The following is an 18,249-nucleotide window of genomic DNA, read 5'->3' as shown; positions in this document are numbered from 1 at the left end:
TGCTCCTATGATGCTGCTTGGCCTGCTGTGTTCATCCAGCCCTGCACAATTTTGAAATCATGTTCTGTATACTAAGGTCTAGATCATTAATGAGGAAAATAGTAGGAAAAGTCTTCTCCAGCTCAGAGAGCATCCATTATCCATTACACTACAACATCATCCTGTTAATGAGCCAATTCTGTATATATGTGTTATTGTCTTTTTTATTTCAAGAGATATAACATTGCACACAATTCTGTTCCGTGGAACTCCATCAAGTGAATTTTGGAGACCCATGTACATCACACCAACAGCATTGCCCTCATCAACACTCTCTGTTAAGGCCATAACATATAGGAGATGAAGGGTCTAGGCCCGAAACATCAGCCTCTCTGCTCCTATGATGCTGCTTGGCCTGCTGTGTTCATCCAGCCCTGCACCTTGTTGTCTAGGAGCAGAATGATGTCATTCAGCCAATTGAGTCCACTTTGCCATTTGATCATGGCTGGTATGTTTATCAATCCTATTCTTCTGCCTTCTCCCCATAACCTTTGATCACCTTACTAATCAAAACCTACCACTGCCTGTCTTAAATACACTCAGTGAACCAGTCTCCTGTGGCAATGAAAACATCTTCTCTATTTCCATTATAGCCAGGTCTCTTAGTATTCTGTAAGTTTCAATCAGATGCCCTCTCCTTCTAAACTCCCTCAAGTACAGACCCAGAGTTGTCAACCACTCTTCATATGACAAACCCTTCATCCCCAGGATCACTCTTGTAAACCACTTCTGGAACTCTCCAACGCCAGCACATCCTTCCTTAGATACAAGGTCCAAAACTGCTCACAATCTTCCAAATGCGGTCTGACCTGAGCCTTATATAGCCACAGCAGTACATCTCAGATCTTGTATTCTAGCCCTCTTGAAATGAATGTTATCATTGCATTTGCCTTCCTAACTGCTAAATGAGTCTGTATGTTGATTAAGAGAATCCTGTACTTGGACTCCCAAGTCTCTTTGTGCTTCACGTTTCCAAATCCATTTCCCATTTAGAAAATAGTCTATGCCTCTATTTTTTTAATACTTGTTCACGGGATGAGAGCGTCGCTGGTTAGGTCAGCATTTATTGCCCAGAGAGGCAGCCACATTGCTGTGGGTCTGGAGTCACATGTAGGCCAGACCAGGTAAGGATGGCAGTTTCTTTCCCTAAAGGACATTAGTGAACCAGATGGGTTTTTCCCCAACAATCGATTCGTGGTCATCATTATTGAATTCAAATTCCACCATGTGCCGTGAAACTTACACACAGTTCTCTAGATGTGGTTTCATAGAACAGTACAGCACAGTACAGTCCCTTTGACTCACAATGTTGTGCCGACCCTGCATACCCTACATTTTACTATCCTCCATGTGCCTATCCAAGAGTTGCTTAAAAGTCTCACTGTCGGCAGCGCATTCCACACGCCCACCACTCACTGTGTGAAGAACCTACCTCTGACATCTCCCCTATACCTTCCTCCAGTCACCTTAAAATTATGCCCCCTTGTAATAGTTATTTCCACCCTGGGAAAAAGTCTCTGGCTATCCACTCTATCTATGCCTTTCATCATCTTGTACATCTCTATCAAGTCACCTCTCATCCTTCTTCACTCCAATGAAAAAAGCCCTAGCTCCCTCAACCTTTCTTCTTAAGACCTGCCCTCCAGTCCAGGCAGAATCCTGGTAAATCTCCTCTGCACCCTCTCTAAAGCTTCCACATTCTTCCTATAATGAGGCGACCAGATCTGAACACAATATTCCAAGTGTGGTCTAACCAGAGTTTTATAAGAGCTGCAGCATAACCTCATGGCTCTTAAACTCAATTCCCCTGCCAATGAAAGCCAACACACCATACACCTTCTTTACAACCCTGTCAACTTGGGTAGCAACGTTGAGGGATCTATGGACGTGGATCCCAAAAACCCTCTGTTCCTCTACACTGCCAAGAATCCTGCCATTAACCTCACTTTTCTGGGTTGAATTCCATCTGCCACTTCTTTGTCCAGCTCTGCATCCTGTCAATGTCCTTTGCAACCTACAACAGCCCTCCACGCTATCCACAACTCCACCAACTTTCGTGTCATCAGCAAACTTACTAACCCACCCTTCCACTTCCTCATCCAAGTCATTTATAAGGATCACAAAGTGCAGAGGTCCCAGAACAGATCTCTGCAGAACACCACTGGTCACCAAGCTCCAGGCTGAATACTTTCCATCTACTACCACCCTGTCTTCTATTGGACAGCCAGTTTTATATCCAGACAGCCAAATTTCCCTGAATCCCATGCCTCCTTACTTTCTGATTGAGCCTACCATGGGGAACCTTATCAAATGCCTTGCTAAAATCCATATACACTACATCCACTGCTTTGCCTTCATCAAGAGCTAACAAGGTGTAGAGCTGGATGAACACAGCAGGGGCTATTTTGTCACATCCTCAAAGAATTCAATAAGGCTTGTGAGGCATGACCCACCCCTCACAAAGCCATGCTGACTATTTCTAATCAAACTGTGCTTTTCGAAATAATCATAAATACTATCTCTCATAATCCTCTCCAATAATTTACCCACCACAGAAGTAAGACTGACATTTAAGAAATCCACTCTTCTTTAATTAACTCACATTGTCATGTGGCTAGCATTTTTGCTCTAAACTATTGTCTCTAGAAATTTCCCCACCCAATGAAGTTAAACTGTCTGGCCTGTATTTACTGGGCTTATCTCTACCCCTTTTCTTTAAAAATAGGGGTGCACCATTTGCAATTCTCCAGTCCACTGGCACTGCCTCTAAGTCTAATTGAGACTGAAAAATTATTGCCAGTTCCTCTGCAAATTCCACTCTCACCTTCCTCAGTATCCTTGGTATATCGAATTATAGAATCCAACCACTGTGCAAAGAGATCATTTGGCCCAGCCATTTGGATACAGAACTAGCTCGAAGGTAGAAGGCAGATGGTGGTGGTGGAGGGTTGCTTTTCAGACTGGAGGCCTGGGACCAGTGGTGTGCCACAAGGATTGGTGCTGCATCCACTGCTTTTCACCATTTATATAAATGATTTGGATGTGAATATAGGAGGTATGGTTAGTAAGTTTGCAGATGACACCAAAATTGGAGGTGTAGTTGACAGCAATGAAGATCTTCGACCACACCATGAAACAAATCCGCTACTACAGCCACATGACCTTCCTCAGCTCCTGTCTTCACCACTATCTCATCCCTCAAGGTCTACAGGTATATTTTAAATCTTCAAAATTTGGCAAATTTGAAGAACACCTTCCATCTGGGTACCCTCCAGCCCAGAGGACTCAACACTGAATTCTCTAATTTCAAATAACCTTGCCACCCCTTCCCTGCCTCCCCTTCCAGCCCCATCTCCTCTCTTTCATTCCACCTTCTGACCCTCCCTTCCAGCCACTAACCGGATTCATCCCTCCCATCAACCAACCAGATCATACCTACTACCAGTGTCCACCTAACACCACCATTCCACCTCACCCCTTCCCTCCCCTTTATCTGCAGCTCCCCCTACCCCCACATCCAGTCCTGAAGAAGGGTAATACCCGAAACATAGACTGCTCCTTTTCTCCAGAGACTGCTTGGCCTGCTGTGTTCTTCCAGCCTCCTGTTTGTCTACTTTGGATCTGCAGTTTTTTTCCTAGCAAAGTAAGTTACCTCACTGTACAACGGGATCTTGATCAGATGGGCCAATAGGCCGAGGAGTGGCACTTGGAGTTTAATTTAGATAAATGTGAGGTGCTGCATTTTGGAAAGGCAAATCAGAGCAGGACTTACACTTAATAGTAAAGTCCTGGGGAATGTTGCTGAACAAAGAGACCTTGGTGTGCAGGTTCATAGTTTCTTGAAAGTAGAGTTGCAGGTAGACAGGATAGTGAACAAGGTGTTTGGCATGCTTGCCTTTATTGGTCAGCGCACTGACTATAGGAGTTGGGAGGTCATGTTGTGGCTGTACAAGACATTGGTTAGGCCACTTTTGGAATACTGCATTCAATTCTGGATAGAGGCTGGCTCTCAGTGAGTGGCCCGATTCCTGATATCGAGTGTCTCAATCAGGAAACAAGTTCCTGCTATAGGAAGGATGTTGTGAAACTTAAAAGGGTTTGGAAAAGATTTACAAGGATGTTGCCAGGATTGGAGAGTTTGAGCTATAGGAAGAGGCTGATTAGGCTAGGGCTATTTTCCCTGGAGCATCAGAAGCTGAGGGGTGACCATATCGAGGTTTATTAAATCATGAGGGGCATGGACAGGGTAAATAGACTTTTCCCCGAGGTGGAGGAGTTTAAAACTGGAGGGCATAGGTTTAAGGTGAGAGTGGAAAGATTCAAAAGGGACCTAAGGGCCAACGCTTTCATGCAGGGCGTGTTGTGTGTACGGAATGAGCATGCCAGAGGAAGAGGTGGAGGCTGGTACAATTACAACATTTAAAAGGCAACTGGATGGGCGTATAAACAGGAAGGGTTTAGAGGGTTAGGGGCCAAATGCTGACAAATGAGACTAGATTAATTTAGGATATCAGGTCGGCATGGACAAATTGGACCAAAGGATCTGTTTCCATGCTGTACAGCTCTACAACTCTATGAATTTAAGTCCATAGCAACAGATCTTCCCATCCAGAACCCCTCCATCCCTCCTGCTAACCATGCATTTACCATGGCTAATCCACCTACCCTGCACAGCTCTGGACACTATGGGGTAATTTAATATGGCCAATCCACCTAACCTGCACATCTTTCTCCAATGAGAGAAAACCAGAGCACCTGGCAGAAAGCCACGCAAATACGTGGAAAATGTGCAAAGACAGTCACCCAAGGCTGGAATTGAACACGGGCCCCTGGCACTGTGAGGCCACAATCCTAACGACTAAGCCACCAACCATCTTATATGGTTCCTAATGTCATATCAACTTCAAGTGTAAACAGCCATTGTGTTAGGGGCAAGATACAGGCATAGAGGATCGGCTGACTAGCAGAAGGCAGATATGCGTAAAAGGGGTCTTTTTCTGGATGGCAGCCAGTGACGAGTGGAGTACTTCAGGGATCATTGTTGGGTCCACAACTATTCATGTTATACATTAATGATCTGGATGAAGGACCTGGGAGTTTTGTTGCTAAGTTTGCAGATGACACAAAGATAGGTGTAGGGACAGGTTGTGTTGAGGAAGCATACAGACTGCAAAAAGACTTAGACAAATTAGGAGAGTGGGCAAAGAAGTGGCAGATGGAGTACAATGTGGGAAAGTGTGAGGTTATGTACTTTGGTAGAAAGAATAGAGGCATGGATTATTTTCTAAACAGGGAAAGGCTTCAGAAATCTGAAGCACAAATGGACTGAAGAGTCCTAGTTCAGGATTCTCTTAAGGTTAACATGCAGGTTCAGCCAATACTACTTCATCATCAATTGTAAACATTCAGATAACTGAATTAACTCCTCTTTCTCAAAGGTGTGTCTAGCATAGGAACAGGAGTAGGCCATTCAGCCTGCCCTTTCATTTAATACGATCATGGTTGATCAAGCACTTCAATGCCTTTTACCCATCCCATTCCATATCCCTGTACATCATTGGAAATCAGAAATCGATCTTGAATGCACCCAAAGACTGAGCTTCCATGGCTTTCTGGGTTGGAGAATTCCAAATGTTTATAAACCTCTGTGTAGCAGGAAAAGGCCCTTCAGCCTGTTATGTCCACACCAGTCATCAAGCATCTATCTATTCTAATTACATTTCCCAGCACTTGCCTCGAAACCTTGTAAGCCATGTTGTTTCAAGTGCACTTCCAAATATTTTTAAATGTGTTGGGAGTTTTTGCTTCTACCACCCTTCAAAGCAGTGAGTTCCAGATAGCCACCATTCTCTGGGTGAAAAAATGTTCATTCAAATTTCCTCAATGCAGTGCAGCCAGGCCTGAAATGGCACACCTTCCTCCGTGGACAGGTTGGCAGTTGTTGTGGAGAGATAGGGCCAGCACCCTCAGAGAATGCTGGACAGCCATGCAAGTTGATATAAGATTGACACATCAAAGTTCCACTCATTGGGTTGAATGAACTTTGTTTCAGAACTCACCCTCTTGAAGATGTTCTGTGGCAGTGCAGAAGAATCCTGATGTGGTGATTTGATTGAAGTGCTCTGGATCTTCACCAGCTTGGTGTTAAACTGCATGAATTGAAATTATTACTGGGTTTAATCACCATAAAATATAATATAAGCCTTTCCTAAAATTCACTCTTTCTTTCTCCTTTGCAAATATAGACAATTGGGAAAAAAATAAGGCCAAAATACACTCAATTGTCCATGCCTACTGTTTTGTGAGACATATAATTTATATATATTTTAATATTATTTATTTTCCTGTTTGGATTTGAACTACTGGCATTTGGATTTGGTCTGTGTGTCTAAAGCAGTTCAATGATTAACTTGCAAGTATTTTTGTAGTCATGGTGATTTCTTTTAAAATACAGTGTGAGAGAGTGTTTCTGGTATGCAATGAGGTTTTCTTTTCTTTTGGAAGAGTTTATTCAAAAGTGAACAAAGTAAATTGTGCAATATTAGACTTTCAGTTTGGAATATTCTGGAAATTCTGAAAATAGTTTAACTTAGTGCAAGTAGTACAAAGAGACTATTTAACAATGAGAGGTAGAACAACTAACTCTACCATTCCTAACACTAGAGGTAGAAACACACATACACACATATGTATAATTTTGGATTAGGAGAATTGAAAATAGAACTGCTTTAACATTACTGGGTTGATGACGAACTTATCATTTGATCTCTTAGAAAATGTCAAGGACACCTGCGGTTATTTGCTGTTTACAGGAAAAGCAAATAATTTCAGAAAAGGAGACAACTCAAAACTTTTTAAAAGATATTTTCATGGTCTTAATATCTTGACAAACAAACTTGAAGATAAATCCTAAGATCTATGCTGCCATCACCTAGCAACAACCTCTGCTTTTTTAGTTTTTGTCACAGGAGAATTTTGACATTTGGAAGAAAACTAGCAGGAGGGAAATTTCTCAGTGAGCAAAAGAAAGCCATTAAAAGAAAGCCAGCTGAAGAAATAGCTCAGAGAAGTAGTTATTGGAAATCAGATTAAGTTCCATAAATTACTATTTCTTTATAGGTTTCTTTCTAAACGTTGAAAGTTGAATTGTTAACTCAATCCAAGGACTGAATCTAATTGATTTTCATCCAATCCAATGGTCTTTCATTACTCCATACTCATTGACAGAGAATTAAGAGGGAACTGCGAGAAGTCAACCCTTTCAGATCCACAATGGTGTTGGTTGTTATTCCCATTTTGTCTTTTCCATATCACTTCTGCAGAGCTGTGTTCTGCACTGTCTGTGTGTGAATGTATGTGAATTAAGTGGAACATAGTTTAAATCTCATAGTAGTTTAGTTGATAACAAGTCTTGTTACTTCTCTAAAATATATTTGTTTAGAATAAACAAGATATTTTTTAATTCATTGAAGAAATCTGCCAGAAGTCTCTTTTGCTCTAGACAACAGTAATAAAGAATCACAAATTGGTTATTTTGCTGATTGCATTCTTGGTAGGGCTGATGGAGTAGTGGGGCTTGTTTGCCAGCAAATTCCTGTCAGAATTGTAACAAATCTTGGAGGCTCAGTGTAGAATATCTGGATGAAAAAGCATGAGGTTGGATGTGGAGTATTAGTAATTATTTTATTCATTCATGGGATGAGGGCATCGCTGACCAGGCAGCATTCATTGCCCATTCCTAATTACCCAGAGGACAGTTTTTTCGAGTCAACCACATTACTGTGGGTCTAGAGTCACATGTAGGCCAGACCAGGCGAGGGTGGCAGACTTCCTTCCCTAAAGGACATTAGTGAACCAGATGGGTTTTTCCTGACAATCAACAATGGGTTCATAGTCATCATTAGATTCTTAACTCCAGATGTATTTTTATTGAATTCAAATTCCACCATCTGCTGTGGCAGGATTTGAACTTGGGTCCCCAGAATGTTTTCTGGGTCTCTGGATTAACAGTCCAGCGATAATACCAGTAGGTCATTGCCTCCCCAAATAATAAAGGACAGGTACCAGGTTTATCATATTATAAATCTACGATGGTACTGGGAGCATTTGAAACTTTTTTTTAAAAGATAGAAGATGTATCCCTGAATGGTTTACAAGATGTAATCAAGGCTATGCTAATAGCATTGACAAAGGAGTTAAAAATGAAAATTCCTGGAAATGCCAAGAAGACACACAATTGAAGCATTTACACAGCAGTCAGAATTGGTATAAATATTCCAAGTCAGGTACTCAATGTAGTGAGTCTTTGGAGTTACTTATGATTAAGTTTGAAACTTCTAGGACATGTCAATAATAAGAAGGAGCAGGTGTTGGGTGTCTTGAAAAAACATTAAAGCAGATGGTTCCCCAGAGCCTGATGGGTTCTATCCGAGGATACTGAGGAAGGCAAAGGAGGACATGGCCTAGTGGTATTATCGCTGGACTGTTAATCTAGAGATCCAGATAATGGAACTCACAGAATCTCCACAGTGTGGAAACAGGCCCTTCAGCCCAACAAGTCCACAATGACCCTCAGAGCATCCCACCCAGACCCATCTCCCTATAACCCACCAAATCTACACATCCCTGAACACTACAGGCAATTTAGCTTGGCCAAGCCACCCAGCCTGCACAACTTTGGACTGTGGAAGGAAACCGGAGCATCCAGAGGAAACCCACACAGACATGGGGAGAATGTGGAAACTCCACACAGACAGCCACCGGAGGGTGGAGTCGAACCCAGGTCCCTGGTGTTGTGAGGTAGCTGTGCTAGCTACTGAGCCACCATGCCACCCAATGTTCTGGGATAATGTTCTGGGAACCTGGGTTTAAATCCTGCCAAGACAGATGGTAGAATTTGAATTCAACTTAAAAAAAATAAGAGTCTAATGATGATTATGAATCCATTGCCGATTGTCAGAAAAACCCATCTGGTTCACTAATGTCCTTTAGGGATGCAAACTGCCATCCTTATCTGGTCTGGCCTATATGTGATTCCAGACCCACAGCAATATGCTTGACTCTTAACTGCCCTCTGAGCAATTAGGGATGGGCAATGAATGCTACCTGGCAATAATGCATCCTGTGAATGAATTAAAAAGAAAGATTGCTCCATCGATCACTCCACGTGATATCAAGAAACGGTTGGAGACAGTGGATACTGTAAAGGCTATGCATCCCGACAACAGTCCAGCAATAATACTGAAGACTTGTGCTCCAGAACTTGCCGCTCTCCTAGCCTAGCTGTTCCAGTACAATTATCTACCTGGCAACGTGGAAAATTGCCCAAGTATGTCCAGTACACAGAAAGCAGGACAAGTCCAACCCGGCCGATTACCACCCCGTCAGTCTACCCTCAATCATCAGTAAAGTGATGGAAGGTGTCATCAACAGTACTATCAAGCAGCACCTGCTCAGCAATAACCTGCTCAGTGATGCCCAGTTTGGGTTCCGCCAGGGCCACTCAGCTCCTGACCTCATTACAGCCTTGGTTCAAACATGGACATAAGATCTGAATTCCAGAAGTGAGGTGAGAGTGACAGCTGTTGACATCAAAGTGTGGCAATTGGGAGCCATAGCAAAACTGGAATCAATGGGTATCAGGGGGCAAACCCTCCAGTGGTTGGAGTCATACCTGGCACATAGGAAGATGGTCGGGGTTGTTGGAGGTCAATCATCTCAGCTCCAGGACATCTCTGCAGGAGTTCCTCAGGGTAGTGTCCTAGGCCCAACCATCTTCAGCTGCTTCATCAATGACCTTCGCTCCATCATAAGGTCAGAAGTGGGGATGTTTGCCAATGATTGCACAATGTTCAGTACCACTCATGATTCTTCAGGTACTGAAGCAGTCTGTGTTTAACTGCAACAAGATCTGGCCAATATCCAGGCTTGGGCTGACAAATGGCAAGTGACATTCATGCCACACAAATGCCAGGCTATGACCATCACCAATAAGACAATCTAACCACCACACCTTGAAATTCAATGGTGTTACCATCACTGAATCCCCCACTATCAACACCCTAGGGGTTATCATTGACCAGAAACTTAACTGGACTCACCACATAAACACAGTGACTACAAGAGCAGGCCAGAAGCTAGGATTACAGCGGCAACTAACTCACCTCCTGACTCTTCAAAGCCTGTTCACCATCTACAGGGCACAACTCAGGAGTGTGATGGAATACTCCCCTCTTGCCTGGATGAGTACAGCCCCAACAACACTCAAGAAGCTTGACACCAACCAGGACAAAGCAGCCGCTTGATTGGCACCACATCCACATGCATTTACACCCCCCATCACCTATGCTCAATAGCACCAGTGTGTACTATCTACAAAATGCACTGCAAAAATTCATCAAATATCTTCAGACAGCACCGTCCAAACCCACAACCACTTCCATCTAGAAGGACAAGGGCAGCAGACATGTGGGAACACCACCACCTCTAAGTTCCCCTCCAAGCCACTCACCATCCTGACTTGGAAATGTATCTCTGTTCCTTCACTGTCACTGGGTCAAAATTAGGTAATTCCCTCCCTAATGGCATTGTAGGTCAACCTATAGCAGGAGGACTGCAGTAGTTCAAGAAAGCAGCTCACTACCACCTTCTCAAGGGCAACTAGGAAGGGCAAGAAATGTTGGCCAGCCAGCAATGCCCACATCCTTTAAATGAATAGAAAGAAAAGCTGCCCTCAAGAAAAAAGGTGATGAGCTGCCTCCTCAGTCTGACTAATATGAAAAAAATAGAGATATATTTCTAAGTCAGGATGTTGAGTGGCTTAGCATGGAACTTGAAGGTTCTGGTGTTCCCATGTATTTGATGGTGGAAGTGGTCATGAGTTTGGGATTCATACATCTGAAGGTCTGTGGTGGAGGAAGTGAATATTTGTGGATGTGGTGCTCATTAAGAGGCTGTTCTGTTCTGGATGGTGTCAAGCTTCTTGAGTGTTGTTGCAGCTACACTCATCCAGGCAAGTGGAGAGTATTCTATCATACTCCTACCTTATGCCTTGCATATGGTGACTTTGGGAGTCAGGATATTTGTTGAAGGATTCCTAGTCTCTGAACTGACCTTATAACCACAATATGGCAAGTCTAGTTCAGTTTATGGTCTATGATAACTCTAACAATGTCGATAAAATGGGATTCAGTCATGGTAACACCATTGAATGTCATGGGCAATGGTTAGATTCACTCTTCCTTGAGATGGGTATTGGTGCCACACCAGTGCCAGGCAATGTTACTTGCCACTTGTCAGCCCAAGCCTGGATATTGTTCAGGACTTTCTGCATTTGGACATGGACAGCTTCATTATCTGAAAAGGTCACAAAAGGAGCTGAACGTTGATTAATTATCTGTGAACATCCCCACTTTTGACCTTATTATTGAAGGAAAATCAGAAGTGGAGATGTTTGCTGATAAGTGTGTAACGTTCAGCACCATTTGCCATTCCTCGCTTTCATCAGACACAGATTGCAGAACCTGGCTTTCCATGCCATCCTCCAACCTGTCCCTGGAGGCAGCTGGGTCCATATGAGTGCCATTGCCTCAAACATACCCACCTGGTGCTCACCACTTGTGCTCCCAAACATCTACAACTGAGGATTTCACCGAGGTATCAGCATCTGAGCTGGCAGGGGATGCAGGAGGCAGCCTTGCCAACGCTTCTTCTGGTGTTTTGGAACTCTCTTCCTCAGATGTTGATGGATCAGTCTGCTTCTCTGCCAGGGCCATGGCTACTGCACTGGCAACTGTAAGACACAAGAGACAAACAGGAGGCTGGAAGAACACAGCAAGCCAGGCAGCATCTGGAGGAAAGGAGCAGTCAATGTTTCAGGTACTAACCTTCTTTAGGACTGCTGCCCGATATGAAGCAGAAAAGTCATTTGTGGAGTGTGTGGATTCTGCATTGAATATAGAAGAGTAGAGTTCCTCCACAAGTTTGGGAAAAGGAGGCCATGAGCTGGGGGTGGGATGAGGAGAGGGAGTGGAGGTACCGGCGCACTGCAGAGAGAGTAGAGCGGAGAATCCGGAGAGAGAATTGTTTCTGGACACATTGAAGCTGTTGTGAGTATACTGCATTGAAGGTAGGTCCAAATTTTGAAGGTTTAAAATGTAAGCCTTGAGGGATGAGACGGTGGTGAAGACAGGAGCTAAGGGAAGGTCATGTGGCTGTAGTAGCGAGTTTGTTACATGGTGTGGTCGAAGAATTGAAGGGCTGAAAAGGTCCTCACAGCAGTGTGGCAGTGAGAAAGGGACTCAATGAGTTCACGTCTGAGGGAGACAGAGAACTTCTTCAAAGTGGGTATCCTTTGAAGAGACTTTGCAGTGGTAAAACCTGGTTAGAGACCAAAAAAACTACAGATGCTGAAGTCCTGAAGAAGGGTAATACCTGAAATATTGACTGCTCCTTTCCTCCAGATGCTGCCTGGCCTGCTGTGTTCTTCCAGCCTCCTGTTGTCTACAGTAGTACTTATTTGGTTGGCAGGACATGGATGTTTCAGCGTCCAGACTGGAGGAATCCCGATCTTCTCCTGTGAAGAACAGGATTCTCTTCTTGCAGTGAGTAAACGGCCTAATACCCAGCATCCCTACACCAATCCTACTTCTTGATTCCTATTATAGGCTATTTTCTGCTGTAATGGGAAAAAGGATCCGAATGCAGTGAAAGTGGCTAGCGCAGCTGTTAGTGCCGGTGGTGTGGTATCTTGGGTGAGTGGGTGGGCAACCCTGAGGTCATACATGGTTAGTGGCATGGTGGGTTGTGGAGGACCAGGATCGTGTGAGTGAACATTCCGCTTGTAATCGTGAGGTAGCACAGACACAGTGAGTGTGAGGTAGTAGAGAGAAGACTGATCCACTCACCCTTGAGGAGTGGAAAAGGTTACTGATTTTACAGTTCCTCTGAACCATAGACATGGCAATGGCCTGGTGATTACCTCTGACTACATTGTGGGGTTGTGGTCCTCTGCTGATCTTCTGGGAAGAGGATAACCCCTCCCCTGGACCAACGCCTCCACTAGGACTTCTGGGTCCTCGTCAGATAAATGAAGCACCTTCTTCCCCTTCACCAACATCTTTGGAAGGACTGTCCATCACTGAGCATGGCAGCTTTGGAATGCCAGTGGCCATCCATGTGAGCAGTGGCCTTTTAAAGATGGCATGGGCACCAAGGATGGGTTGGTACAGTTCCTGGAGAGTAGCAAGTTCTTCTTGGAGTGTGAGTGTAGGAGAAGTGAGTGCTGTGAGTGTAGGAGAAATGAATTAGGTAGATGAGAGATGTAAAGGATTTTTGTAAAAAGCAAAGGTAACCCCTTTATCTTTCAAATAATATGGCTCAGCCATTAACTATATTAAGGGATATAGGAGCTATTCAAACTGAAGGTTGTGAAGTGTATCCTTAAGTCTCAGACAATGGCCTGGGAAAGGAATAGATTTGGTAGCTACAGCACGGGGTCAATGGCTTCGATCTTAAGTACTGAGTTGGAAGATATTTCTGCTCCTTCAGTACTGCATGTCCATTGATCTGAGAAATGAAAGACAGTGGTGAAGTCAAAGGTAGTGGTGGTGAAGTAAAGCTAGGTTTTGTCAGCATACATATGGAATCTAGCATTGTGTTAATGTATGACATTGCTGAGAGGTCTTTAAATTTAAAGTTCAGCAACTCATTTTACCAAACTATTAGGAAAGCCTGAGCCCCATGACGCCTCCTTACCTTCTTCTTCAAAGGTTGGTTTAACCCTCTAAAGAAAGCCGCCTTTTTACACAATAACTGTCCTTACCTCCATCTGCAATTTGATGATCTCATTTTGTTTCTCCCTCTCCTGAGAACATAACTGCCTATTCAGGAGTTGAATCTCAGTTTCCTTTTTGTCAATAATTTCCTTGAGTTCTGCCTCCTTTATTTCAACTGACAAATATTGATACCACAAAAGTAGAGTTAGAAAAGGTAATGTAAAATTCAATAAATTATTATCTAACCAATAATATTTATAGGTTTGGATTAGTCTTTATTTTTGTTTCATTAACTATAAAAACTGTAAAACAAAGAGTGTTTTTAGCACAGAAAGGATCAGAAGGAGATCTGACAAGTGTGGAAACATAGTTGAGTAAATGGTATGAAGAATGGTGAAGACATTCAGACCAGGATCAATGGAAAAATGTATTTTTCAACTGTTCCTTGAAAACTGTTGCTTAAATGCTACACTGTATTAATGATCAATTACACTCAGAATTGTAATTCTTACTAATATGGAATCAACTTTGAACTGTAGTAGAGTCTAAAGTGATTTCAATTTTAATTATCAATAATTTTCAGTCAATGGTGAAGCCACTGTAAAAGCACTGACCTCAAGAAAAGTTGCCCAGAAAGGTTTCATAATCTTTTTCGTGAGAATGCAAAGAACTAAATAACATTGCAGTGGAAGTATATTGGCCTCTCAAGTCTGCTGAGCCATTCTGGGCCACAGCTGATAATCTATCTCAATGCTACTTTCCCACTCTATAGTGAGGAACATAGAAATAAAGGACATAGGAGCAGGAATAGGTCATTTGTCCATTGATCCTTTTCCGCCATTCAACTAGATCATGGCTAATCTTCCACTTTAATGTTATTTTCCTACATAATCGCCATATTCCTTGATGTCTTTAATAAGTAGAAATCTACTGATCTATATTTTGAACTTACTCAATGTTTCTAGTCAGATTCCACAGCCCTTTGGGGTAGAGAATTCCAAATATTCTAAGTGAAGAAATTCCTCCTTATCACGATGCAAAACAGCTTTCCCCTTATTCTGAGATTGAGTACCTAGGATCCACAACCACCCAGGCCACCAGCATCCCACCCCCACACCCCCACCCCCACCAACAGGGGAAACATTCTTTCTGCATCCACCCTATCACATCGCTTAAGAATCAGTCAATGGCTTATTGCTGAGTAAGTGCTGCTTGATACCACTGTTCATGACACCTTCGATTGATGACTGATGATTGACAGTAGATTTAAGGGGCAATGATTGGTCAGATTGGATGTATCCTGCATTTTAAGTACAGAAGATACCTGGGCAATTTTCCATATTGCTGGATGCCATTGTTGTCACTGTGCTGGAACAGCTTGGCCATGGGTAAGGTAAATTCTGGAGCACAACACTTAAGTACAATTGCTGGAATATTATCAGAGCCAATAGCCTTTGCTGTATCCAGCACCTTCAGCTGTTCCTTAATATCTCGTGGAGTGAACTGAATGGGCTGAATACTGGCAATAGTGATGCTGGGATCTCTTGAAAAGGATGAAATTTAGCATCTGCTCAGAACTTCTGACAAATGCTTCAGCCTTATCTTTTGCACTGCTGTAGTGAGCTGCTTATCATTGAGGATGGGGATATTTGTCGAGCCATCTCCTCCAGTGAGTTGTTTAATTGTCCATCATCATTCACAATAGATTTGGCAGGAGCTAGGATCAAATTTGTTGATTGTGGCGTCACTTGGACCTGTCTATCACTTGGTGCTTATGTTGTTTGGCATGCTAGTAGTCTTGATTTGTAGCTTTATCAGGTTAACACTTCATTTGTGGTAATCTTGGTGCCGGTCCTGGCATGCCCTCTTGCACTCTTCATTAAACCAGGGCTGATCCTCTAGCTTGATGGGGGATATTGGTAGAGTATGGAAATATACCAGGCCATGAGGTCACAGATCGTATTTGAGTGCCATTCTGATGTTGCTGATAGCCCACAATAATGTGCAGCTAGAGATACACGATCTGTTCAAAGCCTAACTGATTTAGCACAGTGCCAGGCTTTCTTCAAAGCGAACATGGGACTTTTGTCTCCACAAAGACAGTCTGGTGGTCACTCTTACAGATATTGTCATGCACAGATGCACTGCAACAGGCAGATTGGTGAAGATGAGGTCAAGTATGCTTCTCCTTGTTCCTTCCCTCACTAAGCTGCTGCAGACATAGCAGCTATGTCTAGGACTCAGTCAGCTTGGTCAATTGAGGTGGCACTGAGTCACTTATAGAGTCATAGAGCTGTACAGCATGGAACCAGACCCTTTGGTCCAACTCTTCCATTCTGACTAGATATCCTAAATTAAACTAGTCCCATTTGCCAGCATTTGGCCCCTATCCCTCTAAACCCTTCCTATTCATATGCCCATCTGGATGTCTTTTAAATATTGTAATTGTACCCACTTCCACCACTTCCTCTGGCAGCTCATTCCATTCACATACCATCCTCTGTGTAAAAAAGGTGTCCTTTAGGTCCTTTTAATTGTTTCCTCTCTCACCTTAAACCTATGCCTTCTAGTTCTGGACTCCCCCACCCCGGGGAAAACACCTTGGCTATTCACCCTATCCATGCCCCTCATGATTTTATAAACCTCTATAAGGTCACCCCACAACCTCTGATGCTCCAGGGAAAATAGACCCAGTATATTCAGCTTCTCCTAATAGCTCAAACCCTCCATCTCTGGCAACATCCTTGTAAATAGAGTCAGAGAGTCAACACAGCATGGAAACAGACCATTCGGTCCAACTAGTCCATGCTGAACATAATTCCAAACGGAACTAGTCCCACCTGCCTGCTCCTGGTCCATATCCCTCCAAACCTTTCCTATTCATGTACTTATCCAAATGTCTTTTAAGCATTGTAATTGTACCCGTAACCATCACATCCTCAGAAAGTTCATTCCACCCTGTGTAAAAATTTTGCCTCTTATGTCTTTTTTAAATGTTTCTCTTCTCACCTAAAAATGTGCCCCCAAATCTTGAAATCTCCCATGCTAGGAAAAAGACAACTGCCATTAACTCTATTTATACTTCTCATTTTTTATAAACTTCTAATAGGTCACCTCTCAACCTCCTATGCTCCAGTGAAAAACGTCCCAGCCTATCCAGTCTTTCTTTATAACTCAGATCTTCCATACTGGCAACATCCTGGTAAATCTCTTCTGAACATTTTCAAGTTTCACAACATCCCTCCTATAGCAGGGAGACCAGAATTGAACGCAGTATTCCAAAAGTGGCCTAACCAATGTGCTGTACAGCTGCAACATGACCTCCCAACTCCTGTACTCAGTGCACTAACCAATGGAGGCAAGCATATCAAATGCCTTCTTCGCTATCTTGTCGACTTGTGACCCCACTTTCAAGGAACTTTGAACCTGCATTCCAGGGTCACTTTATTCAGGAACCTTCTCCAGGACCTTACTATTAAGTCTATAAGTCCTGCCCTGATTTGCCTTTCCAAAATGCAGCACATTTATCTAAATTAAGCTCCATCTGCCACTCCTCGGCCTATTGGTCCATCTGATCAAGGTCCCGTTGAACACTCATTAGAACAGATAATCTTCTTCACTGTCCACTATGCTACCAATTTTAGTGTCATCTGCAAACTTACTAACCACACCTCCTATGTTCACATCCAAATTGTGGTGATAGACTTTGAGTATAGCCTGCATCCATGCCCTATATCAGCAGTAGAGATGTGGAGAGAGAAGGTTGTATGTGGCAATCAGCAAGAGGTTTCCTTGCCCATATTTGACTTGCTGCCATAATGCTTCATGTGTTCCAGAGTTAATGTTGAGGACTCCAAAAGAAGCTTTCTCCAAACTGTATAAGATTTTGATACTACCAGTGCTGGGTTCCAGATGCTGGTTGAACATAGGCAGGAAGTATTAAAAAAAACTCACAAAGAACTGTGGATGCTGGAAGTCAGAAACAAAAGCAGAAATTGCTGGAAAAGCTCAGCAGGTTCAGCAGCATCTGTGGAGAGAAAGCAGAGTTAACATTTTGGGTCCTTCTTATTTACTATATATATTAATGACTTGGATGAGGAAAGTGAGTGTACTATAGCCAAGTTTTCAGATAACACAAATATAGATGGGAAGACAAGTGGAGGGCTCACTGAGGGATATAGAAAGGCTAAGTGAGTGGGCAAAAACTTGGCAGATGGAATATAATGTGGGCAAATATGAGATTATGCTCACTGGCAGGAAGAATAGAGGAGCTGAATACTAGTTAAGTGGAGAAAGATTGCAGAAAGCTACAAAACAACGTTCAAGGAAATGTGAGAGGCAGGATTGATAAAATGTGGAGCTGGAGGAGCACAACAGGTCAGACAGCGTCTGAGGAGCAGGAAAGTTGATGTTTCAGGACTGGGCCCTTCATCAG

General features: G+C 43.1%; 1 protein-coding gene across 1 annotated transcript in view; it reads right to left on the bottom strand.

Annotated features, from left to right (window-relative positions):
* Positions 1 to 18,249, bottom strand: part of LOC109919439 (coiled-coil domain-containing protein 152) — a 68,944-nt gene that overhangs the window by 11,366 nt on the left and 39,329 nt on the right. Inside the window, exons 6-7 of the mRNA XM_048594241.1 lie at positions 13,862 to 13,989; positions 6,099 to 6,188 (exon numbers count right to left, since the gene is read on the bottom strand). Of these exons, the coding sequence (XP_048450198.1) occupies positions 6,099 to 6,188; positions 13,862 to 13,989 (218 nt within the window). The remainder of the gene's footprint in view (positions 1 to 6,098; positions 6,189 to 13,861; positions 13,990 to 18,249) is intronic.

Source organism: Rhincodon typus, chromosome 3 (assembly GCF_021869965.1).
Source record: "Rhincodon typus isolate 14 chromosome 3, sRhiTyp1.1, whole genome shotgun sequence".
Classification (NCBI taxonomy): domain Eukaryota; kingdom Metazoa; phylum Chordata; class Chondrichthyes; order Orectolobiformes; family Rhincodontidae; genus Rhincodon; species Rhincodon typus.
The sequence above is the reverse complement of the archived record's forward strand: the minus strand, read 5'-3'. Positions and strand labels throughout refer to the sequence as shown.